Source organism: Dendrobates tinctorius, unplaced genomic scaffold (genome assembly GCF_039654945.1).
Source record: "Dendrobates tinctorius isolate UK_male_01 unplaced genomic scaffold, ASM3965494v1 ptg000165l, whole genome shotgun sequence".
In the NCBI taxonomy this organism is placed as follows: Eukaryota; Metazoa; Chordata; class Amphibia; order Anura; family Dendrobatidae; genus Dendrobates; species Dendrobates tinctorius.
Window position 1 is genome coordinate 6,347,275 of NW_027361832.1, and position 19,757 is coordinate 6,367,031.

Sequence of the window (19,757 nt, forward strand, 5' to 3'; positions counted from 1 at the left end):
AGACACCATACGGATGTGACACACGGACACACGGACAGCACACAGACACCATACGGATGTGACACACGGACACACGGACAGCACACAGACACCATACGGATGTGACACACGGACACACGGACAGCACACAGACACCATACGGATGTGACACACGGACACACGGACAGCACACAGACACCATACGGATGTGACACATGGACACACGGACAGCACACAGACACCATACGGATGTGACACACGGACACACGGACAGCACACAGACACCATACGGATGTGACACACGGACACACGGACAGCACACAGACACCATACGGATGTGACACACGGACACACGGACAGCACACAGACACCATACGGATGTGACACACGGACACACGGACAGCACACAGACACCATACGGATGTGACACATGGACACACGGACAGCACACAGACACCATACGGATGTGACACACAGACAGCACACGGATGGCCTACGTATCCACACGGACAGCTCCGGGACCGTTTTCTCCGGTACCGGAATTATCTGGACGTGTGAAACCGGCCTTACCTAAAGTTTAGGATCCACGGCAGGCAGAGCCCTGCACAGTTGCACACCACATGTGAAAAAAGGGGACCCAGCAGTCAGTACATTCACCCGTGCTTAATTGTAGTATTTCTTTTACTAGTGGTGCCATTTAACTACTTTTAAGTCCAGGTTCAGATGACAGTGTGCAAAACTGTCCATTGTTCATACTTGGATTGCATCTGAAAGTTCATTTTTTTGCGAATGTGCCCTCCATACGTCTGTTTTATATATCTGTATGGAATCTATTTTTCACATGAACAATTTGATAAATAATAAAGTCCAAATAAAATTTCCTATTCTAATAATTATATTGGAGCCATGAAAAGCGCATTGGATTATGGATGGTGACTCATATGTGATCCTATTTTTGCACCCATTAACTTATAATGTACGAATCTGTAAACATGCTTACCAAATACTGACCGTGTGAACATGACCTTAAAGGGGTTGTCCGGTCCAAATAGTTAAGTCTGCAGTCACTCTGTGTGACTGCAGCCTTCTGAATCCTCCCAGAGCACACACTGAGCTCTGTGAGGATTCAACGGTTTCTGACCCGGTATGTATGAGTTAGGCCGGGGTAACACTTGCAACTGCAATGCAAGAAACTTGTGCAAGTTTCTCGCTTCAATACCCGGCACTGCCTCCGGCATTCAAGTGCCGCGTATTGAGGCGAGAGACTCGCGCAAGTTTTTGCATTGTAGTTGCAAGTGTCACCCCGGCCTAATACATATTCCCGGCCAGGGAGGGCCCACCTAGTGGGAGCTGCCTCGCTCCATACTCTTGTTTAGAGGGAGTCCATGCCCCATCTAGTGATAACTGGTTGTCCAGTGATGCGTAACACAAGTGTATGGAGTGAGGCCTCCCCCACTGGAAACATACATCCAGTCCTGGGTCAGAAACAAGGGATTCCCCGCAGCACACAGTGCGGGCGCTGGGGGGATTTATAAGTCTGCAGTCACACAGAGTGTCTTAAGACTTATCAATTTGGACCGGACAACCCCTTTAAGCAAATTAGGTTACTTGTGTTTTTTCACTGCGTTACTTACTTGTGTTTTTATCTCATTTTTGCTGCTGCTGTATATGTCTTTTGGTATAACATGTTTTAACCCCTTAATGACATGGGCCAAATTTTACAATTCTGACCTGTCTCATTTTATGTGGTCGTAACTCTGGAACGCTTCAACATATCCCGGTGATTCTGAGACTTTTTTTTTCGTGATATATTGTGCTTTATGATAGTGGTAAAATTTCTTCGATATGATTTGCATTTATTTGTGAAAAACAAAAACAGAAATTTGGTGAAAATTTCACAATTTAGAAACTTTTAATTCTTATGCCCTTAAATCAGAGATATGTCACACAAAATAGGTAAAAAATATAACATTTCCCACATGTTTACTTTACATCAGCAAAATTTTGGAACCATTATTTTTTTTTTGTTAGAAAATCTATAAAACCATTTTTTTAAGGACCACCTCACATTTGAAATCACTTTGTAGGGTCTATATGACAGAAAGTACCCAAAAGTGACACCATTCTAAAAACTGCACCCCTTAAGGTGCTCAAAACCACTTTCAAGAAGTTTATTAACCCTTCAGGTGCTTCACAGGAACTGATGCAATGTGGAAGGAAAAATATGAACATTTAGTTTTTTTCACAAAAAAATAACTTTAGACCCAACGTTTTTTATTTTCACAAGGGTAACAGGAGAAAATGAACCACAAATTTTGTTGTGCAATTTCTCCTGAATTCACTGACACCCCATATGTAAGGGAAATCTACTGTTTGGGTGCATGGCAGGGCTCGGAAGGGAAGGAGTTGACTTTTTTTTTTACATTGACTATTTCAATGTAAAATTTGCTGGAATAATTAGTGGTTGCCATGTCGTGTTTGGAGAGCACCTGATGTGCCTAAACTGTGAAAAACCACCACAAGTGACTCCATTTTAGAAACTAGACCCCATAAGGATTTTATCCAGTGGTATAGTGAGCATTTTGAACCAACAGATACGACACAGAATTTGATAAAATTAGGTTGTCATATTGAATATGTCGTCATTAGTGTTGAACGCAAGTGCTCGCTACTCCAGATTGCATCGGGTGCTCAGATAAGCATCGAATATCGTGGGTGCTCGAGTGACATGCACCAGTCCCTGTCCCGCATGTAGACACCCAAAAAAAAACATGCTGCGATATCTCTGTGCATACCCGAGCACCTGATGCAAACTTGAGTAGCAAGCACTCCTCCTCAAAACTAGCTGTCATATCATTATTTTTTTTTCTTTTGAAAAAACCCCAATTTTAACCCCAACCCTAACCTAACACAACCCTAATCTAAACTTTAACCCTAACACACCCCTAACCCTAATACAGCCCTAACCCCTACCCTAACACCAACCATAAGCCCAAATGCAAAGAATAGATAAAATAAAAAAAAAATATTTTATAATTTTTATCTAACTACCGTCTTTCCCCGAATATAAGACACCCCCGAATGTAAGACGTACTAGGGGAATAATGGGGGATGCCTAATGTAAGACATCCCCCGTTTATAAGACATAGCGGATCAGCGGTGCCCCGAAAGTAAGACGTTGTGCGGTACCGGTATAATGCATTAGGTTTAACATACCGGTACCGGTGCCTGTGTCCCCCTATGTCCCCCGGGCAGAAGTCAGGGCCTCTCTGATTGGCCCAGCGGCTTCTGTGAGCCCGCCCGCCGGCCGCCGCCCTGACGTCACCGCTCATTGGCCAGTGTCCCCCTGCACGAGGAAGAAGAAGCCTGCCCTGCCCTGTCCCGCACCGCAGAGGAATCGCCATCCGGTAAGCAATGGCTGTGGGATACTGTACCATACCGTAATGGCAGGCTGTGGGATACTGTACAATGGCAGGCTGTGGGATACTGTACAATGGCAGGCTGTGGGATACTGTACAATGGCAGGCTGTGGGATACTGTACAATGGCAGGCTGTGTTTACGATGATGTTCCTGAAGATGATGACATGGTTGTCATCGAATAAATCTTGTTTTATCTTCCAGTATAACTTATTCAGACTGTTCATTGTTACCGTTTTTCATTGTTTTAAATGTTTTACATGTTATACATGGAAATACCGTCATGATACGGTTGTAACAAGACATTCTTGGCACTTTCTTGGGCACTTGGTTTAATAAAACTGTTTTGTGGTGAACACCACACTGTTCAGCTTGTTAATAAATGTTATTTTTTGGTTAAAACAAAAATCGTCATTTTTTTTTTTCTAATATAAGACATACCCCGAAAGTAAGACATAGTGGGACTGTTGGGGGTCAAAAGAATGTAAGACACTGTCTTATATTCGGGGAAACACGGTAAGGGGGTGACAAAGGGGGATTTGATTTATTGTTTTTTTATTTCTATCACAGTGATAAAAAGGAAGTAATAGGAAAAATGTTCTATTGTTGCCTGGTGCTGTCTGGCAGATCTCGGCGGGCGCACTGTCCATGCGCTCGCAAATTTTTTTTCTTACAGGAAGATGACGCCGGGCCTGGGGACAGATCAGGATGGCTCAGGGATGGCAGAGATATCGGGTGGTTTCGTGGGGCACTGAATAACGTCTATCACGTGACCGGACATTGGAAAATTTGGCTTTGATCATGGTCTCCGGGGTCTTGGCTACCAGAGATTTTCCAACTCTGGGGGGCGCTACAGCCTTATTCTCGATCGCCAAACGGCGATGAGGGAATATGTACCCTTAGTGGCCATCGTTTTAATGCATATTGGCGGTCGCAATGGGGTTAAATAAAGCTTCTTTGTCTTTGATGCTCTCTTTTTTATAGAATCATAGAATCATAGAATCGTAGAGTTGGAAGGGACCTCCTGGGCCATCTGGTCCAACCCCCTGCTCAAAGCAGGATTCGCTAAATCATCCCAGTCAGATGTCTGTCCAGCCTCTGTTTGAAGACTTCCATTGAAGGAGAACTCACCACTTCTCGTGGCAGCCTGTTCCACTCATTGATCACTCTAACTGTCAAAAAGTTTTTTCTAATATCTAATCTGTGTCTCCTCCCATTCAGTTTCATCCCATTGCTTCTAGTCTTTCCTTGTGCAAATGAGAATAAAGTTGATCCTTCTACAATGTGACAGCCCTTTAGATATTTGTAGACAGCTATTAAGTCTCCTCTCAGTCTTCTCTTTTGCAAACTAAACATTCCCAAATCCTGCAACCTTTCCTCATAAGACAGGGTTTGCAGACCGGTCACCATTCTGGTCGCTCTTTTCTGAACTTGCTCCAGTTTGTTGATGTCTTTTTTAAAATGTGGTGCCCAAAACTGGACACAATATTCCAGATGAGGTCTGACCAAAGAGGAGTAGAGGGAAATAATGACTTCACGTGATCTAGACTGTATGCTTCTGTTAATACATCCTAGAATTGCATTTGCCTTTTTTGCTGCTGCATCACACTGTTGACTCATATTCAGTCTGTGATCTATTAGTATACCCAAGTCTTTTTCACATGTGCTGTCACTTAGCCCTATTCCTCCCATTCTATATATGCTTTTTCCATTTTTATTGCCCAGATGTAGTACTTTGCATTTCTCCCTGTTAAAAACCATTCTGTTAGTTGCTGCCCACTTCTCCAGTTTATTTAAATCTTTTTGAATCCTCTCTCTCTCTTCTCTAGTATTAGCTATCCCTCCTAGCTTTGTGTCATCAGCAAATTTAATCAGTTTACCCTCAATTCCTTCATCTAAATCGTTGATAAAGATGTTGAACAATACAGGGCCCAGGACAGAGCCCTGTGGTACCCCACTTGAGACATTCTTCCAACTGGATGTGCAGCCATTTACGACCACTCTTTGGGTCCGATCACTAAGCCAGTTATGAATCCACCTAACAGTTGCCTTGTCCATTCCATACTTAATCATTTTTTCAATAAGGATTGTATGAGAGACTTTGTCAAATGCTTTGCTGAAGTCAAGATATACTATATCTACAGCATTTCCTTGATCCACCCAATCAGTGATACCGTCATAGAAGGAAATTAAGTTAGTCTGACATGACTTATTAGTTACAAACCCATGCTGACTCTGTTTAATCACTTCATTCTTATCCAGGTATTGACATACATGTTGTTTAATAATTTGTTCAAAGATCTTTCCTGGTATAGAAGTCAGACTCACTGGCCTATAGTTACCTGGGTCCACCTTCTTCCCCTTTTTGAAGATAGGAACAACATTTGCTCTTCTCCAGTCTTCTGGCACTTCTCCTGTTCTCCAAGAATTTTCAAAGATTATAGAGAGGGGTTCAAAAATTTCTTCTGCTATCTCCTTCAGCACTCTGGGGTGTAATTCATCTGGACCTGGAGACTTGAATTCATTTAGGCTAGCTAAGTGTTTCCTCACTATCTTTCTGTTTATAGATATCCTGGATTCTTCTATTCCCTTAATAGGACAGTGAATAACAGTTGATGTTACATTTCCTTTCTGAGAGAAAACAGATGCAAAATAGGAATTTAAAAGTTCAGCCTTCTCAACATCCTGTCTTACCATTTCATCATTTTCATCCTGTAAAAATCCTATAGCATCTTTGACTTTTCTTTTACTTTTGACATATCCCCAAAATCCTTTATTATTGCTTTTGACATCTCTTGCAAGCCTCAATTCATTTTCAGCTTTAGCTAATCTGATTTGTGCCCTGCAGGTTCTGCAGACAGCATTATATTCTTCTTTAGATATGCCTCCCTCTTTCCATTTTATAAACATTTTTTTCTTCCTTTTTAGCATGTGCTTAAGTTCTGTGTTCATCCATCCTGGTTTCCTTAACTGCTTCCTATTCTTCCCTCTTTTCGGAATTGTTAACAACTGTGCTATGAGAATTTCATTTTTCAAGATTTCCCATCCTTCCTGGACATTTTTGTCTTTAAGGATATCCAGCCATTGGATCCCTCCAATTCTCTTTCTGAATCCCTTAAAATCTGCCTTTCTGAAATCTAACCTTGACGTCTGAGTCTTCACAGGTCTTCCGCCTCTAGTTATCCAAAATTCTAAAATAGCATGGTCGCTACCTCCTAGGGTCCCAGCCACTTTTACCTCCTCAACCATTTCCTCCCTGTTTATAAGGATTAGATCCAAGGTAGCAGTTCCCCTTGTTTTCTCCCTTACCTTTTGGAAGATAAAGTTGTCAGCAAGAGAGGATAAGAATTTCCTTGACCTGTTAGTTTTGCCTGAGAGAGATTCCCAACAAATGTCTGGATAGTTGAAATCTCCCATGACAACTATGTCATATTTTTTGGAGAACTTGGCCATTTGATGCATAAAGAGTTCATCCATAGCTTCAGCTTGCACAGGCGGCCTGTAGTAAATGCCTACAATGGTGTCCTTTCCATTGTTCTGTCCTTGTATTCTTACCCAAACAGTTTCCACAGAACTCCCAGTCTCTGAAGCTTCAATCTCTGTGCAGATATACGCGTTTCTAACATACAATGCGACACCCCCTCCTCGTTTATCAAGTCTGTTTCTTGCAAATAAGTTGTATCCTTCTAGTCTTGTATTCCAATCATGTGTATTGTCCCACCAAGTTTCAGTGATTCCAATGACATCATATTTCTTTTCCTGCGTTAGTAGTTCCAATTCTCCTTGTTTGTTGCCCATGCTTTGTGCATTAGTATAGAAACATTTTAGTTTGTGATTAGTTTCTCTTTCTCGAATATTTTTATTAATTAGATTCTTTCGTCTTTGTTCTTCCTTTCCACTTCTAATAGCAGAGTTCTCAATAGCATTTGTCAGGTGTATGGCTTTTTCTGGTCTTTTGCTTCCCTTCCCATGTTGTTCTAGTTTAAAGCTCTCCTTACAAGTGTAGCAAGGCGACTTCCAAATACATGCTTACCAGTCTTCGTAAGGTGCACCCCATCTCTAGCAAGTAGTCCATCGTATAAGTAGTTCACTCCGTGATCCAGGAATCCAAATCGTTGCTGACGGCACCATCGACGTAGCCAGTTGTTCACCTGCAGAATCTTATTCCACCTCCTTGTTCCATGGCCATCCACTGGGAGGATGGAAGAGAAGACCACCTGCGCTCCCAGTTCTTTCACTTTCTTGCCTAAGTCTTCAAAGTCTCTGCAGATGGTTTCCAGGTCGTTTCTTGCAGTGTCATTTGTCCCCACATGTAGTAGCAGGAATGGGTAGTCATCTGTAGGTCTGAAGAGTCCTGATATCCTGTCAGACACATCTTTAATTTTTGCACCTGGAAGACAACACATTTCTCTTGAAGTTATATCCGGTCTGCAGATAGCGGCCTCAGTTCCTCTCAACAGGGAATCCCCCATGACCACCACTCTCCGTTTCTTCTTCACAACATTTTTCTTTCTCCATCCAGGAGGACTCTGAAGGCGTACAAGGTTGCTGCTTGTTGGCAAAGTCTTATCCTGATGTATTTCTTCATTGTTTTCCTGCGTGAGAGCCTGGTACTGGTTTCTGAGCAGTATGGGTGCTGACTGCCTCCTGATCCTCCTGCTTCCCTGGGTCACATGTCTCCATTCCTCTGTTTCTTCAGGTGCACTTCGAATTTCTTCTCTTTCTGTAACATGAAGAGATAATTCTGCTCTGTCCAAGAACTCTTCACCTTCCTTAATGATCTTCAACGTAGCTAACCTCTCTTCGAGATTTTGCAACTTTTCCTCCAACAGGGATACAAGCTTGCATTTGTGGCATGTGAAGTTTGGCTTTTCCACTGGTAAGTCTGTGAACATGTAGCAAGAAATGCAGCTCACCAAATGGCTCCTGGCCTCTTCCATCTTGAGATTTCTTAAAAACGATGAAAGATGAGCCCAAATTCGCGGAGACTCTTCACTTATCCCAGAAGGCACTGGGAATATGCAAATGATCTCCTCAAGACTCTTCCCCTGGTTTTCCGATTTCCTCTTTTCAGCTGCAACGGCCAAAACCCAGTGATCGTTGAGCTCGCGGAGACTCTTCACTTATCCCAGAAGGCACTGGGAATATGCAAATGATCTCCTCAAGACTCTTCCCCTGGTTTTCCGATTTCCTCTTTTCAGCTGCAACGGCCAAAACCCAGTGATCGTTGAGCTCGCGGAGACTCTTCACTTATCCCAGAAGGCACTGGGAATATGCAAATGATCTCCTCAAGACTCTTCCCCTGGTTTTCCGATTTCCTCTTTTCAGCTGCAACGGCCAAAACCCAGTGATCGTTGAGCTCGCGGAGACTCTTCACTTATCCCAGAAGGCACTGGGAATATGCAAATGATCTCCTGAAGACTCTTCCCCTGGTTATTTGGCTTTGAAAAAACGTTATTGATACGTTTGTGTGTTTTTGCTGTTTCCACTACAGAGATCCACTAAAAACACATGCACATTTTTTACTTGTGAATTTTCCGCTTCTAATTCAAGTCTGTGATGAAAATCAGCACAGAAAACGGCGTACCCGCAAGAGAAATTGACATATTGCAGACGTGAAACATGCACCGCAGGTCAGGTTACGTTCAGTAAAAAAGAAGCACAGTGGGCAGGAGATTTCTATAAATCCCATCGACTGTGTGTGAATTGTAAGACTATGTGTTTTTGATGCAACAAAAATACGCAGCGAGAAAAATTCATCATGGGCACACCTAAATATCCAGATTCCCCAAAACAACACCAAACTTCACTCCTTGCACAGAAACTTAGGACAGAGCGGTGGGGTACAAAGTGAGGGGAGTGTAACTGCAGGATAAGACTAAGGCTTCTGTGGCGCTCCAGAGGGTACAGTCGCCACAGAGGTACTGCACCTCCTCCTGAGGTGTGGTGCCCCACCATTCAGGTAAGGTGGAGACACCTGACCACACTCCAACACCTGCACCCCACACCACAAAGTAGTGTAGCAAAGCACCTTCGGTGGCTCCCTGGTTGGAGTGTAGCATAGCACCCCTTGGTGGCTCCCTGCTTGGAACACGAAACGTGCTGGGAGGTGGGTGGAGCTGAGTTTACATAAAAGAGCGGGAAGAGTTGAGTGAGTCGTTCAGTCAGTCAGTGAGTGAGGATGTAGAAAGACAGAGAAGATCCCCGGGAGAGGGATGGAAGAACTCAGTGCTGCAGCAGGCCACAGTGATCTGGGTCTGCTGGCATAGGAAAGAGACAGAGAAAGGAAGCTTGATTCTCCATTGGGAAGAAGGATTAGCACGGAACGTAAGGAGAATAAGAGAACAAGGACCAGGGTTAGAGGACAACCCTTTTCAAGTTCTAAGCGCAAGGCCGGGGTCCAGTCCCCGAGGTTGTATGAATACTAATGGTCCTGCAGCAGACACCGGAGGAATAGAATTAGTGACCACTTTATTCCCAAACAAGACTTGGGGGGCACAACAGCAACATATTAGTGAACCGGGACTTAGTAGCAAGGAGTCCCCGAAGCAGGCTACAGCTGTCTGCCGTACAAACAGAGTTCATAGGAACATCTGACAGGAGGAACGCCAGTGTAACTCAGTACTAGGAGTACTTAATTCAAAGGCGCTATAAGAGGAGACGTTCAGAAAAGGCACATATGTTGGCGGATTGTTGGAAAGGAGGACTTCATCTTGCCTGGAAGTTGGCTGAGCTCCTGACCCAGAGGACACGGCACGGATGCGGGCACCTGTACCTGCAACAGACTGTAAGTAAAGCTTTGGAACTACATGCCCTCGTGTCCTCCACTTATTCCTGCGCCAACCTGCCCAGCACTGATACATCCCTTGCGCCTGACACTACACCATCTACGTGTCACTTCACCTACACTGCCCTGGGACTCCAGCCCTGCCTGTGGAGGGCTATAACATCACCGTTGCACCACACCATCTGTCCCAGAGGATCTGTCTGCAGCGTCGGCTTACATCTTCATTGACGAACACCACAGGTGTCGTCACGAATCACTTATAAACTTTCATCACCATAAGCACACTGCAACAACTTTTACAATGGGCGCCCAGGGCCACGGGCCAGGTCCCAGCTGCCGTGCCATCACCCATTGAAGCTCATCGGGCCCGGTACCGGGTACCCCACAGCCCTGGGAGGGCGACCCACTTCTTTTACACTTACAGGGTTTTTTGCGGCCCATTATTGCAGGCCTTTTTTCCGGGCCGTATCGCCTCAATTTTCACGGTCTGCCGCAATAATGGACCGCAAAAAACTTGCGGATCGCCGTTTTTCAGGTTTCCAATACTATGGAAAAAGTATTGGAAAAAAAAACGGTGTTCCACAAAACCGGAAGTCACGGTGCACCGCAAAAACAAGCTTCCGTTGTTTTTGCAGCCCCATTGATTTTCAATGGGGGCCGTGTCCGTAAGCCATGAAAAAGATCGAGCAGGCTCGATCTTTTTTCACGGCCGCAAATTCGGCCCTTACGGCCATACGGCACATGGCGCTCTGACTAATTTTTGCAGGCCGATTTTGCGACCCCATAGAAATCTATTGGGGCCGCAAAAACGGCCCAAAAAAACATGGTAAATGTAAAAGAAGCCTAAGCAGAGATTCTATGTAGTTTGTAACCATGGTGACACACGGTCTGCATTCGAGCTGTAGACCCCAAACTGAATATTTTTAATCACTGCCAAGTTGTTTTATCTTCTTATTTTTAGAGGCATTGAAGCAATAGAATGGTTGTCTGGGTGATTAATATGTTGGTGCATTGTATGATGTCTACAGAGACAATTTCAGATAAAAGCACTGGGTAATGTGAGACGCCAGTTACTGAGTTAGAGAATGTAAGAGTTGGAAAGGACCTCCTGGGTCATCTGGTCCAACACCTGCTCAATGCAGGATTCACTAAATCACCTCAGACTCATGTCTGTCCAGCCTGTTTGAAGACTTCCATTGAAGGAGAACTCGCCACCTCTCGTGGCAGCCTCTTCCACCCCTTGATCATCCTCACTTTCAAAAATGTGCCTTCATTCCCCACAACAAGTTCAAATTGATTTTTATCCACATCCCAGTCTAGATATGGAGTTGGAATACTCAGATGGAACATGACAGTTGGTGCTTTTAAAATTTTATGGAGAGGAGAGAGGAGGAGCTAGAGGTGGAGACAGACATTCTGCTGCAAGTTCTCCTGAAATAACAGTTAGTTTTCCAACTCCTTTCTCAGTAATGAGAAAATCTATATTCACTGAAGACAGATTTTACCCGTGAATTGAGAATTTTGAGAATTAATGATCAATCCAGGAGGAGAAAGAAGCAAATTTCTCTGATAAGATATATTACACAGTTTCTTATTTTCATGTGCACTATTGAGTTATGAAATAAAAAATTATAACAACCATTACACTAAGTTTATAAAACCACCGTGACCATCTGAGTATCACGTTATCTTGGTATTTGCATCAAATATAGAGCAGAAAACTTTTTCATCTTTATTAATTTCCACCTTTAATAAATCCAATCCAACTTGCTTTGGTTCTTAGTAAGAAACATCTGCTCAACCTCTTACACCTTGTGGTGTTCGGGAAAAATGTCTCTTGGCTCAATAACAATGCGGCAAGTGTTACAAAAGGCTCATTGCTCGTCTTCTGTATCACTGTCTTTACAAGAAAAAAGGGGTCTTGTTATAAGTCCATGACACTGACTGACCTCTAACTAAGTGTGGGAGGTCTACCAGAACCCTATGGTTTAGTGCAAACCGCCGGAACTCTGCCGTAACAAGAGACCGGCCCCATAACTGAGGCAAGAAAACCACAAGAATCCCCTCTGTGTTGCTGTAAATGTGACTGGAAAATCAATAGATGAGAAGTGGGCTTTAGGGATTTGTGGCTGATTTATACAATGATTTACAGAGAACTCCCCTCGTGCCAGTGATCCAGATACTCACGAGAAGATGTGATGTGATCTTCATCTAAACTAACCAGAAAATGTCGAACAGCAGCTACCGTAACATACAGTAATAAACACACGGGTCAAGGATTTTGATAGATCGAGAACCCTTCCGTTATAGACGTTTAGAGACACCAATATCTTGTGAATGCGATTTTACTTTTTTGGAGAACTCAGCTAGCCATCGTTGGCTCATTGGCCATCACTTCTGGAAATCACATATATACGACATCCTATAGGTCATTGCTCACTGTCTATAATGACATAACGTGCATTTTCTTTCTTCCAGCTCCTCATCTCTGTTCTACTACCACACATGGCTGTGATCACTTCTGTATCAATACTCCGGGGTCGTACTTATGTAGATGCAAGCAGGGATATGTCTTAAATACTGATGAGAAGACGTGCAAAAGTAAGACCTATTTGTTTGGTATATCACATAAGGTATGGGTTGAAAAATTACTAGCAGAGTTAAAGGGGCTGTCCACTACTTAAACAGGTTGTCCACTATTCTTTCATTGATGACCTTTCTTAAAGAGGTTGTCCACTATTTTTTCATTGATGACCTATCCTTAGGCTAGGTCATCAAAGTCTAATTGGTTAAGGTCCAACACCCGACAAACCTGACAATCAGCTGTTCATGCTGTCGGCGTTGGCTGCCGGCCGAAACGGCTCGATTGTGGAGCTGCTCCGTCTTGTGATAGTGGCCACGGTAAGGTAACACACATCCGCTTCATATTCAAATCAATTGGAGGTGGATGCAGCTCCACAATCAACCAATTCGGGCCACTAACACCGAGAACAGCTGATCAGAAGGGGTGCTAGGTGTCGGACCCCGACTGATCAGACATTGATTATGTATCCTAAGGATAGGTCATCATCAATGCAAAAATTGTGGACAACCACTTTAAGAAGGGTCATCAATCTTAGATCATTGGGGGTCCGACAAGTAGATTCTGCACCGATCAGCTGTTTTTTGCTCTGGCTGTAAACAGTATAACTTTTAATACATAACTCTAAAAATAATCAAACCTAAAGTGTCACCAAAAGTGATTAAAACGAGATGCCCATACATTGGGTAATCCCCAAAGGATAATTGAATGCACCCAAAAGCATCAGATAGGAGTATAGAATGCAGTTAATGTAATAACCAAGCAGCAATCTATATATATTGGATACAGCATAAAAAATAGCAAAATGCCATAGCCAATTGCACTCATATGTTTATATACTGGCTAAACCAAGGAAAGGGGGAAGAGATTCATAGCCACAAATAGATGAGAATAATAATAAAAGGAACAATCTCACCAATATTTTGCAGACGGTCAGGAGTCTCCAGGGATACTCATCAGTCATCATACATATGGATAGGCAGCAGTGGGAGTACAATACCCTGTCACAACCCTCATAAGCCGACCATTATCTGATCCCCAGACTCCTGCCCTAACAAGGCAGACAGCAGATAGTATTGAGAGCAGGAGGATGTATCTCTTAGCCTTAGCACTGTGGCACTTTTGAACAAGTTAGTCCCCTGAAGAATTACTTGGATGAAACGCGTTGGGACGCTCCTTGAAGGGAAAGTGTAGGGCTTGTGCAATTTAGGGCTAGTTGTGGACTGCCCTTGTCAGGGCAGGAGTCTGGGGATCAGATAATGGTCAGCTTATGAGGGTTGTGACAGGGTATTGTACTCCCACTGCTGCCTATCCATATGTATGATGAGTATCCCTGGAGACTCCTGACCGTCTGCAAAATATTGGTGAGATTGTTCCTTTTATTATTATTCTCATCTATTTGTGGCTATGAACCTCTTCCCCCTTTCCTTGGTTTAGCCAGTATATAAACATATGAGTGCAATTGGCTATGGCATTTTGCTATTTTTTATGCTGTATCCAATATATATAGATTGCTGCTTGGTTATTACATTAACTGCATTCTATACTCCTATCTGATGCTTTTGGGTGCATTCAATTATCCTTTGGGGATTACCCAATGTATGGGCATCTCGTTTTAATCACTTTTGGTGACACTTTAGGTTTGATTATTTTTAGAGTTATGTATTAAAAGTTATATTTTATCTTACTTGCTGTTATACATTATACATTGTTGGGTGAGAATTCATTGTCAATCCCTGATTACTATTGGCATTTTTGCTGTATACTGGCTGTAAACAGAGCATGAAGCTGCAATATCATGGTCCAATACACTGTGCAGTGGCCTCTCCTGAGTACTGTAATGTAGCTCCTATTGAAGTGAATAGGACCTTTTCTGCCATACTCAGGAGTAGCCACTAATATTTAGTGTACAGAGCTGTGAGTTTACACTCTATACGCTGATTACATCTGGCGCCTGTCTGTAGCTGATAACAGCTGATCGGCAGGGGTAAAGGTGTTTGAGCCCTATTAATGACCTATCCTAAGGATAGATCATCAGTTTCAAATTAGTGGACACCCCCTTTAAGCAGGCTGAACCATGTATCTCAGACTAACCATCTAACATGTATAGGACCTTTGGACTCTCCCCTGATGGTCGATGTCGGGGAAGATAAAGATCCGCCTGTAGGATTTCAGCTGCTCTATGTTTTAGCTTGGTCATTTGAGTATATTTACTGTATTTGATAGTCCTATACCATAATATACTGTAGTAAGGGCAATAACATATAGGCAGAACTTTTTTTTTTTGCCCTTACTATGGTATGTTTTCCTGCAATCTCAGTGGACAATACAGAAAATATATTAGAATTTTGTATATGTTCATTCTTTTTTTTTCTATTATTCTTGCCGTTCTTGTGTTATCATCAAATCAAGCTACAATGTCGACTATTATACTTTTGTTTTGTGCAGCGGTGGACTTGTGTGCCACAGAGAAACATGGATGTGAGCAGATCTGTGTCAATACTCTGGGATCCTATCTATGTCAGTGCTATGACGCGTATGAGTTGGCCAATGATGGCAAATCCTGCATCAGTAAGTATTGCTAGTGTCACTTTTCCATTGTCATTTGAACAAAAAACTGTGTTTTCTGCAGCGAAAAACTGATTTCCTGGCAGTAAAAGCACTGTGCCTGGTTTGTCGCATATTGACAGCAATTTTTTTACACATTTTTTGGGCGCAGATTACAAGTGTGCTTTGCCTACAGTATGTGTTTAATGAAATTAGTTTTATACACCAAAAATGCCATGAAAATATCTGTTGCATTTTTTTTCAGCGTTTTTTCACTTTCTCATTGCTTTCTATGGGTGACAAAACGCTGAAAAATTGCTTCAAAAACGCTCAAAGAATTGACAAGCTGCAGATAGAATAAACGCTGAAGTTCTCAAATTCAGGAAAAAAAATAACATGCATGAGATTTATGAAATCTCATAAGTTTCCCTGGTACTGTTAAAAAAACAAAAACCTAAGATAGAATCAAATTGACCATTAAAAGCAAAAGTGCATGTAAATATCATAGGGTACTTAGTAAACACTGTTTTTGATTAAAAAAAACGTAAAAGCCATCCCACCAGCGTCAAGGTGTACCCCTGTTGAAAAAGCATCTGGCGAAACGGCAGCGTCCAGGGTGGTGACACTTTACTATCCATCTCACAAGCACTTTGGCTCTTTGTAAGTATAATTACTTAAGGGAGACCTTCTATATCCGCTGCACCTTATAGATAACCCTTTGCTTCAGCAACACAATGACCATGTCTACTCTGTTATATATACTTGCTTTGCTTGTGATATGGATCCTAAATAGGATATACTCCTTATGCCATCAACAGTAACATGTCACTTTGTTGTTCTTTCTGCTTGGATTTTTAGTATTATCTTTTAAACAAATATGAATTAAAATGTAATGATTTTAAAGAATTTTTTCACAACGGACTCTCTTTTCCCTAAGGCCTGTTTCACACATCAGTTTTTCTCAATCAGTCAAGATCCGCCATTTTGTGAAAAAAACAGATCCGCCAATTTTCCTTGCGGATCCGTTTTTTTCCCCATTGACTTTCATTATCGGCGGATTTTGACTGATGACTGTCCTTTGCGTCCGTAATTCTGCGGATCCGCCAAAATTTTGGCATCCACAAAGATCACCGAACGGACCATGCAACGTTTTTTTGCAGTTCGGATCTGCACTTTTGCCTTTTAACCCTGAATCAAGTGTCTCTGCTGGTTGAAAATTCTCTTTCTCACTATCTATCTATCTATCTATCTATCTATCTATCTATCTATCTATCTATCTATCTATCTCTCTCTCTCCTTACCCGCAACCTCCATTCCTTGATCTCCAGCCTCATCATCGCGCGATCACCATCCCCATCATCGCACGATCACCATCCCCATCATCGCGCGATCACCATCCCCATCATCGCGCGATCACCATCCCCATCATCGCGCGATCTCCAGCCCCATCATCGCGCGATCTCCAGCCCCATCATCGCGCGATCTCCAGCCTCATCATTGCACGAGATGAACCGGTATTATTTTATTTATTTTTTCCTACCGCAGTTCCTTTAAATTTTTACCATCAGCGGATCCGTACATCCGCCGATTCGCTGTCCCCTGTTTCTGTCAGTCCGCCTGCGGATCCGTTTTCCGCTATTTTGACAGATTTATACTGACAGAAAAAACTGAAGTGTGAAACAGGCCTAAACCATTTTATTCAAGGCTGGGTTGTTATGACACTATAAACTGTATACTATGTGTATAATTGCACTGGTTATCACGGTATTACCTGTACACTGACACTATATACAGAGCTCCTGTGTATAATGTCACTGATGAGTCACTGCATTACCTGTACACTGACACTATATACAGGATCCTGTATATTTTGTCACTGGTGATCACTGTATTACCTGTAAACTATATACTGTATACTATATACAGTGCTCCTGTGTATAATGTCACTGGTTATCACTGTATTACCTATATACTGACACTATATACAGAGCTCCTATGTATAATGTCCCTGGTGAGTCACTGCATTACCTGTACACTGACACTATATACAGAGCTGATATATATAATGATACCGGTGATCCATGTATTTCCTGTGCACTATACACTATATACAGAGCTCCTGTGCATAATGGCACTGGGGATCCTGGTATTTTCTGTACACTGATACTATATACAGAGGTCATGTGTAAAGTGTCATTGGTGAGTCACTGTATTACCTGTACACTGACGCTATATACAGAGCTCCTGTATATAATGTCATCAGTGATCCCTTTATTTCCTGTACACTATATACAGAGCTCCTGTGTATAATGGCACTGGTGATAACTGAATTACCTGTACAATCTAATCACCATATACATAGGTTCCTATGTATAATGGCACTGGGGATCCCAGTATTACCTGTATACTTGTACTATATACAGAGCTCATGTGTATAATGTCACTGGTGAGTCACTGTATTAGGCTAGTTTCACACTAGCACTTTTGAGCGCAGCGATGGCCTGCGCATGGCCGCCGCTAATCCCCGCCCCCTGCCGCGCCTCCACCGGTAGCTCCGCCTACCGGCGCATGACGCTGCATGCGTCCTGCGTCCCCTATCTTTATCACTGGGGGCGCAGGCCGTGCGCAGTATGCGTTTGGCGGCGCATGCGTCCTTTTGACGGTGCGCCGACCTGCGCCAAACACAACCTGCTGCAGTTTGGTTGCGCTCGGCGCACCATCAAAAGGGCGCATGCACCGCCAAACGCATACTGAGCATGGCCTGCGCCCCCAGTGATAAAGATAGGGGACGCAGGACGCATGCAGCGTCATGCGCCGGTAGGCGGAGCTATCGGCGGAGGTGCGGCAGGGGCGGGGCTTAGCAGCGGCCGTGCGCAGGCCGTCGCTGCGCTCAAAAGCGCTAGTGTGAAACTAGCCTTACCTGTACACTGACTCTATACATTGTATATTATGTACAGAGCCACTGTGTATAATGGTAATTATAGTAATATGAGTATTGCGTTTTTTAAGAATGATCAGTATTATTGTATTTGGTCACTATGTGGCAGTAGTATGTGGTTTGGTCATGGTGTGGCGGTATTTGTTCCTTGTATGTGATATTATTCGGTCACTATGTGGTGGTAATATGTTGTGTAGACATGGTATGGTGGTATTTGCTCCTTGTATGTGGTATTATTCAGTCACTATATGTTGGTAGTATGTGATCTGGTCATGGTGTGGCGGTATTTGTTCCTTGTATGTGATATTATTTGGTCACTATATGTGGTCTGGTCATGGTGTGGCAGTATTTGTTCCTTGTATGTGGTATTATTCAGTCACTATGTGGTGGTAACATGTGATCTGGTCTTGGTGTGATGGTATTTGTTCCTTGTATGTGGTATTATTGGTCATTTTAAAAAAAATGCATGTGACATATTGTCTTAAAGATAAATATAACTACAAAGAGGATTGGATATTTTAAGAAATGTTTAATAGGTTAGCGTAGAGTAGGGCCTGGCCAAAAGAGTCTACTGTACCTTGTCTTGGTGGCAGGCTTAAAACAAAAGCTCCTGGCTATTGTATGTGATATGGTATTCAATGGGAACTGTTAATGTGTGATTGGTGAGGACGTGGTGCAGAAGTGGAGTTTTTCCAAGAGTGGACGGTAGGACTGTGGAAGGTTTGAGAGGTAGAGGCCGAGTCTCAAAGTGGCCCTAAAATTTTGCCAGTATGTGACCCTGAAATTCCTGGTGAGTGCCCTGTTCCTTAAGGGCCTGTCACACTAAGCGATATCGCTAGCAATATCGCTATAACGTCACAGGTTATCGTTATAGCGATATTGCTAGCGATATCGCTATGTGTGATACTTACCTCCGACCGGCTCCCCCGCTGGTTATCGCTGATCGCGCGAGAACGTCCTGGACCGTTTCTCGTCGTCAGCTTCCTGTGGCGCCGACGAGCGACGCGTGGACGCGGGCGGGAGGACGTCAGGATCGCCTCGTCTGACAGGTAAGTAGCGACCCCCGACCCCTGCTATGTCGCTGGTGAGCTCTGCCTGTGTGGCAGCTCACTAGCGACCACTTAGCGATGCACCAGCGACCCTGACCACGTCATATCGCTGGTCGGGATCGCTAGTGCATCACTAAGTGTGACAGTACCTTTAGTGTTCACCTCGTGTTGCACCGCACGCTGGGCGTCCTCTCGCGGCTAGCGTGACAGGTACACCTCATATATTCACACACAGACATTGCTCTTATGGGAGATTTTGAGTCATGTCTGTCCAACTGCATAACTTGTCAGGGAGACTGCTGTAATGGTTTCGGCCACCCGCACATCATGTACCATCCAAGCCTCATTATCAATGGCCCATATAACTCCTCCATCTCACATTTTTGGATACTAAGGTACAAATCTCATCTAGTGGTCCACGAACAATAGTAACAAAATCAATTTGTTATCTGCACTAA

At 43.3% G+C, this 19,757-nt stretch overlaps 1 protein-coding gene across 3 annotated transcripts in view; it reads left to right on the top strand.

Moving 5' to 3' along the window:
• MATN2 (matrilin 2) overlaps positions 1-19,757 on the top strand; it is a 107,456-nt gene that overhangs the window by 33,832 nt on the left and 53,867 nt on the right. For all 3 annotated transcript variants that reach the window (XM_073550438.1, XM_073550437.1, XM_073550436.1), the window contains 2 exons: positions 12,663-12,785; positions 15,214-15,336. In XM_073550438.1, coding sequence (XP_073406539.1) covers positions 12,663-12,785; positions 15,214-15,336 — 246 coding nt within the window. The remainder of the gene's footprint in view (positions 1-12,662; positions 12,786-15,213; positions 15,337-19,757) is intronic.